The sequence below is a fragment of the Drosophila sechellia genome, chromosome 2L, assembly GCF_004382195.2.
Source record: "Drosophila sechellia strain sech25 chromosome 2L, ASM438219v1, whole genome shotgun sequence".
In the NCBI taxonomy this organism is placed as follows: domain Eukaryota; kingdom Metazoa; phylum Arthropoda; class Insecta; order Diptera; family Drosophilidae; genus Drosophila; species Drosophila sechellia.
The window spans coordinates 4017135-4036337 of record NC_045949.1 but is presented as its reverse complement, the minus strand read 5'-3'; the positions used below and the strand labels follow the sequence as shown (position 1 = coordinate 4036337).

General features: G+C 40.2%; 1 protein-coding gene across 2 annotated transcripts in view; it reads right to left on the bottom strand.

Annotated features, from left to right (window-relative positions):
• The window catches only part of LOC6613308 (hemicentin-2), a 79116-nt gene that overhangs the window by 17302 nt on the left and 42611 nt on the right, over positions 1 to 19203 (bottom strand). For both annotated transcript variants that reach the window (XM_032722554.1, XM_002037749.2), the window contains exons 4-5: positions 17119 to 17379; positions 16859 to 17055 (exon numbers count right to left, since the gene is read on the bottom strand). In XM_032722554.1, coding sequence (XP_032578445.1) covers positions 16859 to 17055; positions 17119 to 17379 — 458 coding nt within the window. The remainder of the gene's footprint in view (positions 1 to 16858; positions 17056 to 17118; positions 17380 to 19203) is intronic.

The following is a 19203-nucleotide window of genomic DNA, read 5'->3' as shown; positions in this document are numbered from 1 at the left end:
CTTCGACTAGGACCCTTTACCCCATCCATCCACCCAACCATCCATCTCCACTTGCGCAATCTCCTCCTGCAAATTATAGTAAATTGCGCGATTCTCTCGTGGCTACCTCTTATGAAAGCTCTAAAAGGTGGGTTCAGGTGTCTCAGCACTCCACGAAATTGTTGTGACAAAGAACTTCATAGAAGTACACTTCTTAATTAAGCAAAAAGTGAAAGCTAAACTAATTCTTAGTATAAGAGTAATATTTACTGAAAAATTAAATGTGGTTGGTTAGCAATCATATTTTTGGGACAATATTCAATGCTCTCCGAATTTTCTCAAAGTGTACCTTTAACCCCAGCTCAAGTCGCAGAATCGTCTTTGCGTGTTTATGTGCGTGTAATTACATTTGATTGTCTGGCTTTGTTCGCCGACTCGGCGACCATTAAAGCATTGTTTGGTTAGAAATCAAGACCTGCTTCTGTTTCACTTCGTTCTGTTCACTATATAAAGGGTATATACAATGTATTACCCGAACTTAATGCTCTGTTTTCAGTTGTCGAGCTTGCCACAGTTTTTGTTTGCGTTCTTGCCCGCTAAATGGCTTCAAATTGGCTTAATTGTCACTTTGCGAACATGTTTTCAACATTTGGGCCAGGCCGTTTCAGCACTGCATTCCACGGATTTTCCGGGCGGGAAAAACCAAGGGGTAGTGACCTGAAAATAGGCCCTTCATTCCCTTGATTACTTTAAAATGGACCCCGGCGAAACGGCAGTCGTCGAGAGAAGTGAAGTTCCTTCAATTATTTCCATAGCCAACGCTTCGTGTTCATAAATAATCAACCCAAATGAGAGAGACGGACGGCAGTGAAGTGAAAGAGAAGGAGCAAACAATTTTATGCGTGTTTTGCATATCAATTTTTTGCTCAACGCCCTTGGACATGGTCCTTAAATTATGTACGCAAATAATTGAATTAGTTTGCAGGATCACAAAAAAAAAAAAAAAAAAAAAAAGAAAAAGTGGAAAGATGCGAAAAATAAGGGTACCCCTGAAAATCGTGTTAGAAATATTTTTCCAATCAATTGCCAAATTGTTGCCAGGTCTCTGCCTTTCCCCCATTTACAAGTACTCAAAAAAAAAAACGACCCAAGCATTCACTTGGAAAATACTATTAGCAAACACAAAGGACCCTCAAACAAAAATAGATGGAGAAAAAGAAGGAAAACCATCATTTAAACAGAAAACCTAAGTAGAAAAAAATTAAAAATTTAGTTTAGATCTGTACAGCAATTCATTTAGCCAATCCTGAATAAAGAGACAAATAGGCTAAATTTAATTTGGTATTTTTCACATTCGCCTAACTCAATTTGGCAACTCGAATAATTGCGATAGGGTCTAACGCAATTTATCCCAGGATCTTTTTAGGCAATTAGCTGGGACTAAACTTGTTTCGGATGCCTAACGGATTTAGGGAATTAAACGACTAAATGAATGAGGACAAGTCAAGCTTAAAATATTATTTCTCGGGATCTAACAAAGCTACACCAAATATTCTTTGAAAAATGGGCAATTTGAACACGAGGAAAACAACTATCAAAAGAGCAATGAAATTAGAGCAAACAGCAGTCAGCTAATATTAATTTTAATTTTAATTACCAAAAGGCAAAAAAAAAGAAAAAGAGAATGTGGCGCGCGCGCAGCAGATCCATTAAAAATAATCGACAGAGCTCTAACTCCCTCAATGGCCGTTCCTTAACTTGGCCAAATCCAATTTTGATGTGTGGGCTGCGGGTGGAGCAGCGGGTGGGAAAAGCGGTCGCAGAAGCGGGAAAATTGTGGAAGGCACGCGCTGAGCCACAGGCCACAAAAGCCATGGCAGCCAAAGCAAAAGCGATTTGATATGACCAAGCAGCGCAAAACCAAACCGAACGAACAACTCGTCCTTGCCCCGCCCCGCCTCCTTCTCCGACTGATCCGCCACCGCCCCCTAAATCCATCCTCCAATTTAACCCACCATCCATTCAAGACACGCGAAATTGGCAGGCCAGAAAACATTTGGCCCGAGGTCCAAGATAAATGATAAGGCGACTACGACTTATCCCCAGTTCAGTTTTCCTCCACCTTCTCTTTTCGGTTTCGCCTCCGGCCTTTCTATTCGTAACTAATGAATGTTAAGTTTAAAAAGATACACAAATTTTCCAGTAGATTGCTAAAATTTAAGGAGAAGGCTTCTGAAAGCTCCAGAGGCCAACAACTTATGCTTAATGTAAAGTTGCGTTGACAAGTCATGAAGTCATTTTAAATCAACTAATGAATTATGGAACCTTTCAAAATAAATTGACATTAATTTATTACCAAATTCATTCAAAATAACCCATAAATAACACGTATATAAAATCGATAGTGAGTTCTGTCTGCCCGACATCGAGTTCACCTAACAAAAACAATTAACGCTTAACTTTAAGTAGACAAGTGTCTTAAAATGTTATTGACCCATCGAGAGTCGGCAGAGCTTCCTCTTCCAATCACAGTCTTATCAACAGGAATCTCTCCCGGATTCTCCTTTGTTCTTCGACCCTCTCATCCCTCCCCACCATCCAGTGCACCCCGCTGCCAGCCAGTTGTGTGGCATCTTCAAGTTGATGCTGCCATGATTTTCATCATCTACTAAATGTTTTCCTTGGCCTTTCAAGTTTTTCTTGTTTCCAAACTGCTACATATGGATGTGGATCCACAAACAGCTCCTCGAACTTCTTTCAGCATCTTCTCCAGCTGCTGAAGCTCCACTCCTCCTCCTTGGAGCGGGACTCATGCCATTGCGAACCTTGCCTTCTCTACCAGATGGTTTGCTTGTGTAACTTGTTAGTTTTCTTTAGTGGCCCTACACGGGTTTCTCCATCAGAGACACACACTGGCCAAACAGCTGCGGTCAAATTAAAAGCGCAGGTCAACACAATAGCGCCTGTTTAGATTTTTAATGTTTAATATAGCTTTTCAAACTATACACTCAAATTAAGATGACTCAAACATGCATGAATCTGGTTTTAGCACCTATCGGGCCAATTTGCGATTTTTATTCCTTCCGATTTAACCTATTCCTATTTTTTCAGCCGCAACTGTGTCTAGTCAAACACACTCCCGGCACTCGCATAGGAACGCTTGTTCCCTGTCTTGTTTTGCTATTAAGTCAAGAATTTTTATAGCATTTAGTTGGAAAAGCTGCACATACTTCTACCTACTCCATCCCATATTGTGCCTCCTCCGATTTCCCCAGACTCCTTCTTCTTTTCGAGTGGAGTGGAGATACGTACGCATAACTCGTGCCTGATGTCAGCGCATTTGAGCTATGAGCTCTTGTGGTTTCTGGTTCGGCTTTTTATTAGTTTCTTGTTTGGTTTTCGGGGACTTGTGCGGAGTGTGAGCCAAGTGACCAGCAGTACAGGCCATTTCTGGCTAACTAGTTACTAAATTGAGCGCATAAACTAAAACATCTGCGGTCCAGGAGATGGTCAGGGGGACAAAAAACACACACACACACACACACGGAAACAAGAACAGCAAATACCAGTAGCAGTGGAAAAATAGCAAAGGAAACTCGTTGGCCACTGCTCATAAATTACAGGAAGACATATTCAACGGAGACAAATAAACAAGATCCTCCTCCCGGGCCCTGTTATCCATCCATTCCCAGTTTGGCGTACAGTATTTAGCTGTCACATTAGGTTGGGTAACAAGAAAATCATTTAATTAAACAGATCTAACCAGTTGGATATAAAGAGTTTCAGCGGAAACAGAAGAAGTTACTCAGAAGCTGTGAACATACATGGCATGACTCTCTAAAGAATCTCCATTAATAGTAGTTGGCGATTTCTCAGCAATGTGATAATTGATTTCGAAGGCAAGACAATAAAAATCATTCTACTTAGTGGTATCTATATCTATATAGGTACATACGTTTAAATTTAGAAAAATATTCGAGATAAAAATTCATATTAAAGCTAAATTACATTGCTAATAAAAATCAAAGGTTCTTGTATCTTCAAATGCACAAATGGATCGAATCCATCCGAACGTGCCCAAAACCGAACCCGCACATAAAACACAAACTGAAAAACGTGTCTAAAAAAGCAAAGCACATAAAAAACACACTCTTGAGTTGTCCAAAGTGAAAACACTTTAAAGTGATCACGAAGCGGATCAAAGTGAAGCATACTGCATTCTGAAGATATAAAGATACAAAAATACATACACTTTCCGACCAAAATTTAAGGCTTTGTTGTTTCAGGTTTCTGTGTCATTTTCTAAGGAAAAATCTCCAGAATTCCTGGGTTTCCTCTTGCCCACCGTGGAAATGTGCAAAAAGCTTTTGAAAAAAGCAATAAGAGAGCAAAACCAACTGATAAACGGACAAATGTTTATTGTACTAAAAATTTTATTGGCCACACACATGCAGATAGCAGATACAGATACGACGGCCAAAGATACTTGTATATATACACATATATATGTATATATACTATGAAACTGACAATGGCTGGCCATAAAATGAAATCAAATTGTGCCGACCAAAGCAAATGTTTGGTCAAAAACAGACAGTATCCGAAGAAAATTGTTGGTAAAAATCAAGCAAAAGATTTAATAAATGTTGCATGACTTTATGGACTCCTCGGTTTCCCCGAAGGGAAAAACATATTGATAAACTACAGAGCCGATAAACAGAAACTGCTGCAAATGAACGTGTAAACAAACAGATGTATCTGTGCATCGGCTGTACAAAGATACAAATGAGCAAACACAACATAATTGGAGAGCAACGCATTCCCATCTGTCCAGTTTATTTTTATGGCACACAATTTGTGGCAAATCAATGAAAAGTTCTTCTAATTTTATGGGCCTCCACATGTTTTTAGGCGTAAACAATTTCGGATCTTCACCTCTGAGAAAAACAGACGCAATCAAAGCTGCCCCAAATTAATTTAAAAGGAACAAAAAGTTCCTGCCCCGCTATTTAAACATCACAAATTTTTGTAAATTGTCTGGTTGGAATTTTAATGGTAAACAACAAAAAAAAAGGGAGCTGGCAAATGGAAATGGGAAAATCCCGGAGCAGGAGCGGAGGCTGCTTTAAATAGGCAGTAAAATTATTGACAAAGTTTTCCAGGCGCACACATGGAGATCTGGATAGAAAATAGGGAAAGGGAATAGCGGAGCCCGCAAACGATATCATTAGTGTTGGGAAAATTGCTGAGGGAAAAGGAGAGGAAAATACGAAAGTAGCCGGTCCAAAAAGTAACAGTTCGAGTCGTGGGCCAAAAACTTTTGCTTTTATTTATTTACTTGACGCGCAACAAAACACAGACGTACAAAAAAAAAATAGGTTCTGAAACGAGGGCGAAAAAAAGTAGGTAAACAAAAGTTCTGGATAGGCTGGCGAAAAATTTAGATGCTCCTGGGAGTTCTTTTTTTGAGTGTTGGTAAAGTTTAAATACCCTTGTGGGGCAGAAATTTATTTTAAATACTGCAAACCCACATGAAAAGCAAAAGTAATTTAGTTTTTTTCAAGGAAATAAATTATTTACCCAACCACCTTAAATTATTTAACAACAAAGTATAATATGTTTAAACTAGACTTTACCCACTGGCATTTATCTTTCAGAGTATTCAATTTTATAGGCCGAGCGACTTGCAAAGCCCGACTAAATAAAAAAAATGAGAGCACACGTAAAGCAAATTCTTGAATGGCGTAATTTTCCAGCAGCAGGAAAAGCGATGATGAAGATAATGATCATGATCCCAATGATGGAACAGTTGAGCAATTGCAGCAGGCTGCTTTGTTTATCTTTCGAGTGAAAATATTTCGGCCACCATGAAAAGACTGCGGAAAATTGTATTCGAGAATTAGGCGCAAGACTTCACGAAAAATAAAGCAAATAAGGGAGGGGAAAATACGGCCAGAAAAGCAAAAGTTTTCCAACGAATCCTGCTGGGGGGCAAAAAGGAAGACGAAAATTGAGGGAACCCCATCGAGTCATAACCTTGCACCATAATAAACTCAATACCATCCTTCCTCTATTTTTGCTAATGCAAAAATGGCCAGGAATGAGTGGCATTGTCCTGTCCTTTGACCTAAATAATTAAATTCATTGGGGGCCACAAAAAGACAAGACAAGGAGCGCAGAAAAAGGAAGAAAACTCCAAGGAAATGCGAAACTAAACTTTGCTTTTAATTTCGCCCTTGCATTTTATTTCGTTCCTTTAATTTTATGTTAAATTAACTTGGCGCTGCAACTCCTTGGCTTCGTCGCAATAAAAAAAAATAACCAGACAGAATTTCATTGCCTTTGTAAATATTTAGTTAATTTGACAAGATTTCTGCTTCTTTTGTCAGTCCGGCAAATTGCATTAGGGCGGAAATGGAAATCTGCAGTGCGTATCTGCCAGTGACACATTTACTTTAATTTCCTCGAGAGGTGTCTGAAAAGGCAATGGAAAATGTGGGCGTGTGATGGAAAAGTTTCCGTCTGGCAGGAAGTTTAGTTTGGGTCTGCAGAGGTTACTGTCTCGCTGCCATGGCAATCCTGAATGGATTCTGTTTCACCAGATAGCAAACGAAGGTATACATACATAAATAGGGCTTGGACGACGGGCTAAAACAAAGAACAGATTATGGCTTAATTGGGCCACGTGGGCTGGCTAACATGAGAAGTGAGTGTGCCCATTGTTATCGGACCTTGAGTGTTCGGTGAAGATATTCAAAAAGTATGAGTATTAGCATAGAGAAAATAATTATTCGCCTACTAGAGCACTCACACTTAGACAGCTTTTACAGCAAGTTTAAAAATATTAAACTTAAGTAGAGAAGTGCTGAAACTTTCCTTTTTTTCCAATGACATTTCTTATTTTCCCATTCGATTTTCTGGTTTTCAGTCAGTCATGATTGCAACACCAGCTGCTTTTGTTGCCGTTTCTGTTGCATAACTTGGGGCGCTTCATCATCGTTGTGTGTGTGTGGCAAGAATTTAACCATCTGGGGACAAAACGCCGCCTACAAAAACCGTACTGAATCTACTGCTATTTCAGTTGTGCCAGTGTTGCTGTTGCTTCTCTCTTGCCGATGTTGTTCTGTTTTTGTTATCAGAGGCCAGCGGGCAAAGTCGAAACCAAAGTCGCCACCGTTTCAGCCTTTTGGTTTTGGCCCCCGGGCCACATCAGCTGCCATTGCCCCTCCAAAAGGGGGTAGGGGGCTCTACAGTTCTGCAGTTCTTCTCTGCTCTATTTGCTGCTGCAAGTCAAGTAGAAGCTGCACTAAATGTAAACAAAGCCCCAGTCCCCCAGTATTTCTCCTGCGGCTGCAGCGACAGCAGGCGAAATGTAAATAACATTTTTAAATTTACCCACTGGCTGGCACGTGTGCGTGCAGTAAAGTAATAATATTAAAGGTAGACGAAAATTTAAGAATTTGGAAAACTTCCATAAACATGCAACAATACATTTTGAACGCAAGAGTTCAATGGTCTTTTACCAACTATAAACTTTAATGGTACCTTTAAAGCATTTAAAAATGTAATAATATTTCTAATAGTAAGAAATGCGTTTATTTCACTATTTTATCAGAAGTTTCGGTAAGTTTCCTTTTCATTGATTGCTTTTTCTCGCAGTGCACTGCTTTCGCATTTTTCCAGTAATTTCTTGCGTTCAATTCTGTTTCAGCTTCGGTTGAGTTGAACTCCGGTTCAGTTGCATTTGCTACTGCTGGCAGAGAAGCATCTGCATCTGCCGCATTTGCTGCAGGAAATGTATCTACATATGTAAACGTGCAATATTCAAGATTGTTGTTCATATTGCTGCCAGTTGTTGTTGCCCAACTACTGTTGGTTGTTTGCCATTTTAGCTTCTGTAAGTTGTTCCATTTGTTCAGCACTTTGCGTAGTTTTCTTGCTGTGCGTTCGCTTTCCTTTTTTATATTCCATTTGCGCTTTTTTTTGCGTTCTTTTGGTTTTGGCCACCCTGCAACCTCGATAGTTTTGCAGTTCGTTCTGCCACATTTGCCGGCTTTATTTGCCTGCAGATTTTTCATACTTTCGTTCACTGCCTTGGCTCCATTTCCCCCAAGAAATTTTTTATATGTGAAACACACGCGACCGCAGAAGTAGGGACCTCCAGCCAGTTGGCTGTCAATTGTTATGCACTCTACTAACTTTGGCGGGGTATTATCCTGCGAGTTACCACACATGATAATGATGATTTATGGCCTCTCTAACTCAGGGGATCCACGAAGGAACTTGTAGGAAAAGAAATTTATGTAAGTCATTTTCACGAAGTTCGATTGGGGAACCAGGAAATTGACTTCAAATGCCGGAGGGGGCAAGAATTCTCAGTAAACCCCAAAATATTTAACATCAAATTAAGCTGTCCTTTTACTTAATCTATGTCCATTGCGTATATAACTTTAATTAGATTCTTATTTATATGCCCATGCATGCATTAAAGATCCTGCTCGTATGTTTTCCCAATACAATATTCTCATTTTGTGCAACCGTTCTTGTGGGAGAGTATTAAAATTTTGGCATAAATTCCTTAAAATTTGACTGCAACATGCCCTGAGCAACATGTGTGCCCCAAAAACTTTAGTACTCAAATGTTACGCCACATTCTGCTGCAGCTTCTCCTGCCTCATCGAAAATTCCTTGTTTGCAACTCTTTTACAGGCACAATAAATTTATATGTGCGCCTTGATATGGCTGTAAATATTTAGAACTTGGCAATCTTCAGCGAAGTGCAACAAGAAAAAATAACAGTGCATCAGAATTTAATTTAAGTTTAGATTTCTGTCCGCAAGAATAAAAGGCATTTTCCTGTTTGACCTAATTAGGTTGGTTGATATGTGGAGATTGTGGAAACCCACAAAAAAAAAAACACTTTTAATTAGCTTAAAAAAATGTTTGAGGCAAAGGGACTGACGGCAAATGTGCAAAATTTAATTAAAATGCAATTCATTGCACAAAACCAAAACAATTCATATTTTGGTCAAATTTACAATTCAATTTACACGAAAAATGGATAAATCCCTAGGCCAGTTTTCGACAAAGTGCGCAATGCAATTAATGGAAATCAAGTTTTGTGGAAAGAGACAACAATGGAACCACCGAACAATAAAATCTCAATAGATTTCAATTTATAAACGGAAATATATCTCTGATTCCTTTTGGTTTTCGGCTTCCACTTTTGCCGAAAACTTTTTATCAACTGCCAGAAATCCCTCAGATAGTTTTGGCGACTTAAAACGGATTTTTTACCAAATTCAATCTATAGGTATTGCGGTGAACATTTTGTGTGGAATATTCCCAACGGAATGGCCTTTTTCAAATTGTCAATTTTAACTGTAAGGATTGTACTCGTCTTAATAAAAATCCGTTACTTAGTTTGACCATTTATTTATACTAATACATTTACATTTGCCTCCGTTTTAAAAACTTTGGTCAGAAATTCCACTACAATTTGAAAAACTAGAACATTTTTAAAGAAATCGCAAATGAGGCGTGCATAATGAGCCTCACTCTTTTGACCAATTAGCGAGAAATGAATGGAGGAAAATTGGCTTAATTTTTTTCTGTGTACTATTGGTAAGCTGATCATCAGTTGCACTCGGTTTTTGGGTCCCCGTGCTCAATTCATTAGTCAGTCAGTGGAAAAATATTTGGACTGCAGCTGCAGCTGGAGAAGTGCAGAAATATCGGGCATTTCTAGTCCGCATCTCCCCATGACTTTACCATCATTTTGTGGAGCTCCTCTTGTGCGTTGGCAAAAGTCAAATTTTGGCACGAAAATTTTGTAAATAAAATTTTTGGTGCGGCTTGTGCAAATTTGCACACATTGCGCAAATTGCATTGCATTCTCCTCTCGAAAACGAGATTTGAGGAGGAAGTGAGTGAGGACGGTTGAAAGTGGCAAAAGTGGGAGGCACATAAAAAAAATACCCAGGCTAATATTAAGTTTAAATTTATGTTTGCATATTACATGCATATTACATAGCCAGTTTAAATGAAAAAATTAAATTATATTAAAATATACAAGCCGCCTTTGCATATGAAAGAAGTGGCAGTCGACAAAAAACCAAACGTTGTTCTCTGTGTACCTGCCTGTACTGCAAAAGTCAAACAAATGTGCAAAATTAGCATTTTGACATTTCAATTTTGAATATTATTGACATGTTTACGTACGTGCATGGATGTGTGTGTGTATTTTTTGGGGTATATGTACATACATATGTGTAGTGTTTTTGGGTGTGGGTGTGGGGGCGGCTAGTGATTTCAATGCTCCGTAGTTTGCGAGTCCCTCAACCGGTTTCATTGAATCGCAAAATTTACTTTAATTAGCAGCAGATATTTAATGATCATTGTCATTCCCGTTGCCATGGGTTTTGTGGGCGTGGCAGTTGGCGTTTGTTTTCCAGTCCATCCAAAACAATGCCGAATCATTGTCCATCCTTTGGCCCGCCCCCCCTGAAAAGCCCCCTCCTCAGCCCCAGAAACTGCGACAAGCGACGCGTGCTGTTTGCCCTGTTGACATCATACACACATATCCTCATCATCATCACCGTCAACGTAGTTATCATCGCCATATGTATGGCAACAATAGGACCTGATATGGGGGGATGGATGAATATACATACATATGCGTATATCGCCATCATCATGACTAACAATGCAAAGTTTGTTTTGGTCGTTTGGCATATCATCGAACTGAGGAACTGAAGAGCGCAGAAATAAAACAGAAGCCCGCAGCAAAATTGAAATGTTTTCCCCACTCCAAAAGGGGGTTGCTTTATGCGTTTGCTATTTGTTCAGTTGTCGCTGAACGCTATGGGTTATATATGTTTCAATGGCGGAGTTTCTTTCCCTATTGTGTTTTAATAAGACAGGTATCCGTTATGGAATTAAATTCATCAATTGATAAGGTTTTGCATAAGTATTTTCCTCCGTTTAAAATATGCATTTGGTTAGTGTGTGAGATTTTTGCCCCGAGGAATGTTGTCTTGGCTTTTACATAAGTCTCTAATTTTAATCGCCTCAAATGTCAAACAAAGAAAACATTTCAACCGCATGTCGGCAACCTTATCAAACTTCTTAGCCCTAGCCCAACCCCGAATCTTGGCCCCAAAAGCACAAATTTGAAACCTATCCCAACCCGAAACCCAAAACCCGAAAACCGAAAGTGACCTCAGCACGCAAAATCAAGAGAAATGGAAATGGAGCGTCAAAATGTGAGGCGGCATTTTTGGTTTCCCTTTCGGGAGGGAAATACTCTTTTCTGGATGGTTAAGGATACGTATTTGCGGAAAATTCCCACACACACACATGTCCTTACAAAGTTTCCTTTTATTTTTTCCGTTTTTTTTTTTTTTGAGGGACAGAGCAATGTACGATTATTTGTGGGGAAGCCTTTTTGTTTCTGCTCATCGAGAGGGGGTGGCAAAAAAAAAGTCTGACATAATGTGGCCAAATGTGTAGCCCAACAATAAATGAAAATTGTGTGCAATTGTCGTGCCTTTCATGGCAGCCTTTTGTCTCGAAGTCCCTCGAAGTATCCCTCGAATTTCCCCAACTTGGGAATGTCACTCAGCTTTTGTCTACCCCCGGTTGCCCCTCCCCCCGATTGCTCGCTTTTTTCGTTATTATTGTTGAGTCAGTTCCAGTGGCATTTTGAGTTGCCTGCGTGTCTCGCAATGCGCTCGTTATCCTTTTTATTTGAAGTTTGCTTAATGCCAAGTAAATAGTACCCAGCATCCACATGTCCTCTTGTCTTCCTCCGGCTGGCCCACCTCCGCCTTCCTGTTTCCCCATTGTTTCATCTTTCGTTCTGGCCGCAAATGGAAGATGTTATCCTGTGGCTGTTTTCCCCCACTTTTCCCTCCTTTCATGGCTTGTTGCGGACCGAAGAGCGACCTTTCCGCCCCTCAACTCCCGTTTATTGACGTTAAGTTGGCTGTTACCTATGACCCCATGGACCTCAGACCTCCTGAGCCCAGGCTCTCCCGACTCCAGACTTCAGACTTATCTGGCGCATTATCGTCATCATCTTCAATTTAATGCGTCGACGATGCCACTCGACAATCTCTTTTTGTCTTTGCGACACTTCCTGCCAAAGGACATGTTTGCGTTTATTTTCTGTGTGCATGGTTTTTCTTCTTTTTTTTGTTTTGGTTTTTACCCGGTTCGTACTCTAATGTAATGCCACTTTATATGCCGCAGTTGATGCCTTTAGAGGCTTTTGTGTTTACGCCATGTTAAGCCTCGAATCCTTGAATGCCACAGCCGCAACATCCTCGACCATTTCTATTTTCACACTTAAGCAAATAAGATGTGCAAGTACTGCATAAAGGTTCCAATTTTTCTGTAGATATCATCAAGATTCTGACGTTATTGATTCAAGAATATTTATGGTGAATCTAAAGAACTTTTATGTTTTCTTCCAATTTCGAAAAAATATTTTTCCCAGTGCGTGGCAGCTTCTTTCCGGCGTTGCATGTGTATTGGCATTTGCTTGGTTGATTTTCATGTTGTCTCGCCTATTTGCCTGTGACAATCTACCAATCTGCTCCCCCCTGATTTTCCCTCCATTTTCCGCCCAGCCCCACCCACTGCGGGTGTTAAGGCCCAAACACAGAGCAAGGTCGTTTCCCGTTTTTCCATATGCCGCATTTACATTTAACATTTCCATTCCCATTTGAGGACGTGCTTCGGTTCGGTTCGGTTCGCTTTGGTTTTGGTTCGCTTCGGTTTTCCTCCCGGCTTTTCCTTTGGCTGTTTTATGCATGATCTCATCGCTGACTGGCAGGTCATGTGACAGGCCTACTCCTCTTTGAACCCGGTCCCTCCAGCTTTTCCCCCATTTTCCCTCCATTTCGCACGCTTCTCATTCGTTTTTCCGCTCTTCTCGGGGGGCAAGACAAAAGTTAATTGCCTGACATTAAACTATGGAAAACGATGGACCCCTGGGAAAGGAGTTGGAAAAATTGAGTTTCCTGGGCTTGCAAGCCCTGCAGCAAGTATCTCTTAATTATGATTTTAAAAGAGAATCACCATTAAGGCAGGTCGAGTTGCTTTAAATGGTTTACGAACTGTTTCTGCGGCTAAATGGAAAGAGGTAAATTAAATGAAATTAAGCTGAAGTTATTATTTTGCAAATCCCCAAGCCGATAAGCTGGATTCAGCTTTCAATTTACATTGATTAATCTTTGAGCATTTCTTTTTCTTTAGTTTATTTTCAATTAGCAGAGAATCTTAAATTACTACCAAATGCATGGCATACAATAGGCTTCTAATAGGCTTCCTTTCAGCCCATTTCTCCCCATCTGTACAAATAACCTGTGAATTCCCTCCTATTTCCGCATTTTAGTACTTTTTTTGGGTAGCAGGCGCTAAGCCGGCAACAAACTTAAGCGGTTTTCGAGTTGAGACAAAGATTTGACAGCAAAAATGAAAAAAAAAAAAATAAAAATAAATAGAAAGAGGAGAATGTAAAGACCGTGCAAGATTTGGCCCTGCCTTGTCAGCTTAGAATCAAAAACAAAAGCCCCTTTCCATATATCCCTGCAGAGCAGCTGTCTGTTGCTTGCCTACTTTTTGCAGGTGGAAAATGGGAAACTCACCCACCATTATTCGGGTGTTTTCCCGCTCCTTGCTCCTCCGATCCGATTGGCTTCATCAGGAATAGAAAAGGTAAGGTAAGGAACGACCCTTCAGGCCAAAGGCAATACATTAGAGCCCGGCCAGATTAAACTTGACTTTGGCGCTTTCATTTTATCCAGCGGCCCTCTGAGAAATTTGAAATTATTGCCATCGTTGATTTTTCGTGGCAATTTTGTTATTTTGCGGTTATTAGCGCGACAATTTCCACTGCTTTTGCCTGCGATTTATTGCCGGCCATTTGGGAATGAGTTATTACGGGAGATTAGGCCAAGAACGTGGCTCATTTTCTGATTAATTTGTAGGTGTCAATGGGCCGAAGAGCGAGTGCCAGAGCCAGGAAAAGTGAATTTTTATTGCCCAACGTAAATCACTGTGGAAAAGGATAACAGACAAGATTGTCTCTCGTTTTGCCCCTTTCCCTCTTCTTATTTCAATTAAATTGCTTTTGATTTAATTTCAGAGCTCAAACTGTTGGCTAAACAAACAAAACCGGAGAGGGTTCAACTGTCTGGGTTTCAGTATATTGCACAGAGAAAAACAAGATATCAGTTATAAATTTTTCAAATCATTTATACCTGATTTGCTTGATTTTCATTTATTTTTTAGGTTATTACCTTTAAGCTTATTAGACTTTGATTGATTTTACTTGACAACAGCCCAAATTTTCCCAGTATACACCCTATTTCTCAGTAGCCTAAGTCCTTTTTTCTCTCCATTCACTCCACCCTGTGGATTTCTGGCCCGCAGCAACCGCAAAATGCCTGAAGGCTGGCAAAAGGAAAAGAGGACAGGACAAAGGCAGGACATCATTTCCCTGTTTGATCTACTCGGGACCCTGTTCTGCTTGCTTAAAAACGCATTACTGAGGGAAAAGTGAAATGGGGAAAATGGCAAAGGAAGCCCCAGTAAAAACCGGAGGTGACCACAAGTGGAAATCCTTAGCCACAATCAGAGTTCACATATCCTTTACGGTCTCGATTTGTTTGTTCTGCCTGCTGACCTTTTTTCTTATTTTTCCTGCACTTATTGCGGTTCCTGTTGTCGTTACGAAATTTATTAAAACGCCATCTAACAAATCTAAACGCTAGCAATTAATAAACATTTACAAATACAAAGCCCTCGAAATTTACTTTGCGGTTTCAGGGTTTTTCTCGACTGACTTTTTCTAACATTTTCGCAATTAAACCTTTTTGAGTAAACAAACACTTTAGATAAACATAATGAATTTGTTGTGTGTATCTATATAGGAACTCATTTAATGTGGCTTATGCAAATGTGGGCGGCTGTGGGCGTGGCCTGAGGCCAACTAATTAAACCGAAAGCGACCTACATATTTTACACAAATTCTTACACGTGTATCTAATTTTTGGTTTTGTAAATTCCCCCACATTGGATGGAATCCATTTTAAGTGGGCGTGGTCGTTCCAAGAGGCGGTTAATTAGCGTTGCGTCAATATGTGGTACATATGTATGTACATATATATCTATATATTTATGATGCGTTCGTGTAGTTTTAACATAGTCAGGTGGGCATTACTCATACGACATGTGTGACGACGTTGGCGGTTGCCTTTAATGCATTTCCAGCCACTGTTGTTGTTTACCATACAAATTTATTGCCTCACTGTGGTGGTGGGCATATGAGCCGTGGTTCGCTTTTATTTGTTTGGAATGCGGTTTTATAGAGCAGCTCATTCCTAATATGGAAAATTAGTGCTCGTTCTAGAGCAAAAAGAAATAGTACGACTGCCAAGCTATAAGCTATATTTTTGCATTATATATTGTAATTTTAACAATTTAATTATTAATCTTTAATCTTTTTTACAGACTATTATACAATTCTCACAAAGCTCTCTCTCTTTTTCTCTCACTTTCCCGGCAATTAGCACAGCCTTCTGACCACTTGCATTTTGTCCTCTTTTCACTACTAATACTAATGCGAGCACTAACACCAGCTCAGATTCTACAGCCACAACAGCGTCCTCTGCATGTGTGTGTTGTTTTTGAATTAATTACACAGTTGATAGCCATGCCGATAGGTAATAGTAGGGCTATAAAGCCAATGGTACAGTGAAAGAAAATGAGTTGGAAAATTTAGCTTTTCTACACTTTGACAGAAGTGTGGATAGATACTGGTAAAATTCTAGCATACTTTCAGACACCTTCCAAAGTAATTAAAAGAACCTAGTGATTTGATGTTTAACTGCCAGACTAAATTATCACCTTTTATTCGCCAAGTGCATAGGTGTAGGCCCAAACAGTCGATTGCCTTGCCACGGCGGCCGAGGCAATATTTCACTTTATTTGCCTTTTGATTAGCCCTAATAGCCAGCGTTAACAGCTAGCAGGTCACACACGCACGCACACTGGCGCAGTTTCACTAATACACCGCCACTTGTTGCAACAACAACAACAGCAGCAACAATTAAACAACAACTGCGACGACGAGTGGCACATAAATTTGTATTCTAATTACTTGCGTTCAGTCAGCAGCAGGTCGTCGGTTCAGGTCAGCATTTGTAATTTATGTGCCTGGGTTTTGTCGGCTTTTTAAAAAAGATATATGCGATTATGCGATTGCCGGTCGGTCGTGCTGTTCGTATATGCTAGTTGCTGTATATTGCTGGTGTGTTTGTTTCGTGGTGTGGCTGGTTGCATCTAAATACTTTAAACGAAATGTGTCATGTGCATTTGCGAGGGGAAATGCGAAAAACACAGGGTTAAACGCCGAGGACTGGCTGTTCATTGTCTCCTTCCTTCATTATGCTAATTTCCAGATATTCAGATGGTGTTGTAATTGCCGCATAGCATGCAAATTAAGCGAAGGTCGACTTGTCGGATGGATGACTCCGCGTGGAAAAGCACTACAAAATACCAAGACTCCACAATCCCCCCCCTCCATTGGCTCTAATTAGCAATGGTAAAGACTCGCCATTTATGGAAATTATTTTCCATGTCTGACTGTGGAAATTATTAATGATGCTCAAGTGGTTTGGGTGCGAATAATTGCAAAGTTTACCAGGGGATTGAAAGTGGGCGCATCGTATATCTATGCTGATATTGAGGGTTGGTATTAATCGCGATTTAAATGGACTCCCCCGTTTATTTCAAATTCAATTGCATCAGATGCTAACGCCCTGAGTATGCCCATAAGTATAAAGAGTATATCTAAGCTCGGTCTACTCACAGTTAACATTCAAAGTGGCAGTGGCCTCCAATCGCTTTCCCTCGTTCATGGCTCGATTTCTGACTACACACTTGTACTTGGCACCGTCATCTTCCCTGCGAGGAATTATGGATAGCGTGGCATTGGTGGGCTGATCCTTGGTTCCGCCCTTTAATACCGTCGCTGGCAGGGGCGTATTCGAACCCTCGCGATACCAACTGTATAAACGGGTTAATTATAAGTAAACTTATAGAGTAGTTCCAGATATATTCCGAACTTACGTTATGGTGGGATCGGGGGAACCACCGATGCTGCTGCATGTCAGCTCCATGGGCTTGTCCTCGGTGGCCACGGCTATGTTGCCGGGCGAGATAACGGGTGGATGAGGCGGTGTGAGCACCGTGAGATTGTGGAACTCCTGGTGGACATCGGCGCCCGTTCCCTTGGCCTTGATGCGGCACTCGAAGCGTCCATTGTCGCGGTTATAGGACACATTCTTGATCTGCAGATCGTAAATGCCACGCTCCGGTTGAAAGTCGAGTCTGGAAGGAAGGAGGGAAATAAAATCAGTGAAGAGTTCAATATAGGTAGTTAATGCCAAGAGCTGTGCATTTAAGTACTTAAATATATGAATTTTCTCAATGCTTGAGCTGCGTATTGCGTGTATTTTTCGGAAAAGCGGAAAAGGAAACAAGCTTCAAAGGTTAAATGTCAAAATCCAGTCAATCAATTTCGATTTGCCTCGAAATCAATTTATTTTTATTTGAAAACTTCCAGGCGACTTCTGTGCGCCATGCCCGACTCCTCCTCAGTGGCCGTCACTAATTGTGCTAATATTGGATTTTCCACTCTTGTCCTTGATTCGCTTCCTGTTTTCTGCCCGCAGGTGGCCAAACTTTAAACGCTCGTAATATAAATAAATACGAAATGGTAATATTTGACGAGGAAGGCGACACGACAAGGAGTTTTCAGGGGGATGCACGAAGGACCAATATAAATAAAATCAACGTTCGAATAAATGTTTGCATATTTTTCCTAGACAATTTTCAATAAGAACCTGAGTCCCAGACACTGGCAACTCGAGTGAAAGGTAAACAGGGAAAGAAGGAAAGTAATTTTCACACAGTCTTTGGAATTTTACTAATGTTTACCTTATTGTTATTTTTATGTGCCGGACTATTAAGCTCTGAGGGTTCTTATGGCGTAATTGCTTTGCAGCCTCGTAAACCAAATTAATTGCAAAAAATTGTATAATTGGAAAATCTATTTCATTTAGTATCATTTTGCATATTGAGCTAAACTCATTGTTTCTTGTTTAAGTATACAAATAGAGAAACAAATAGTTAGTATGCGACTATTTTCATTTTTAGGAAGCTTGCCATTTAATTATTCTAATTCTAAAAATTGAATAATTATTTCGGAATCTCCGTAATTTTAAAGCCTTAACAGGTCTTAAGTTCAATCTTAAATATATTGAAAATTCGCTTCCTTTTATCTATCCAAAGCATAAGGGGACAAGTATGTCAATTTGCTGCTTTTGGCTTCTGTCAGACATTCATTCCCCCTCCTTCATTTATCTTGGCTTCATTTTGCCAATGTCTTAATATTTCAAGGCCACTTCAGTGTCCTCCATTTACGATTTTTTTTCTTTTGCTGCCATTTTTCACAATTTTTCAATAGGATGATGATGATTATTTGGTCGTCATCGTCGTTGTCCTGGACAACTACAGAAAATTGATGCCGCCCGAATGCGCTTCGCTGGATTCTCGGCTTTTCCTCGCTGGCCAGTCAGCAGTTTATTAGATTGGCAAACAAGATGGCCCTCCTCCCACTGCCTACTGCCCACAGCTGGGAGATAAAATTTTCATTTTCCATTTGCAGAGACTATTCCGAGTTCATTTGTCAAGCTGCAAGTGGACTTTTGACTGACACTGAAATTGCTTCTCATCTCGAGGATTTTTAGCGAGGTGGGTGGCACTTTTCCGTTCGATTTTCTGAGATTTCTGAGGCATCTTAGCTTAGTGCACTTTTGGTCTAGACAATTTTGCGATTCTAATTGGACTGGCTTAGGGACTCACACTGATTAGCTCGCTCGCAAGTTCGTTTTATTTACTCACTCATTTTACTCTTGTGCTAATTGCTGCCAAAAACCGCAGTGCCACCAAAAAAAAGGAAAATAAAACACACGTTTGTGTGAAAATTTAATTTGCCAAGCAGCAAACCGCAGCAGGACGAAAAAAATACTAAAACTGCCCAGGTCTCATGGTCTTGAAATCCCTAAACAGAACGCGCAGACAGACCAAAAAATTTGGGGTAAAGAAGAAAAACACTCGCCAACGAAATCCAAAAGGGAACGTAAAGTGCAC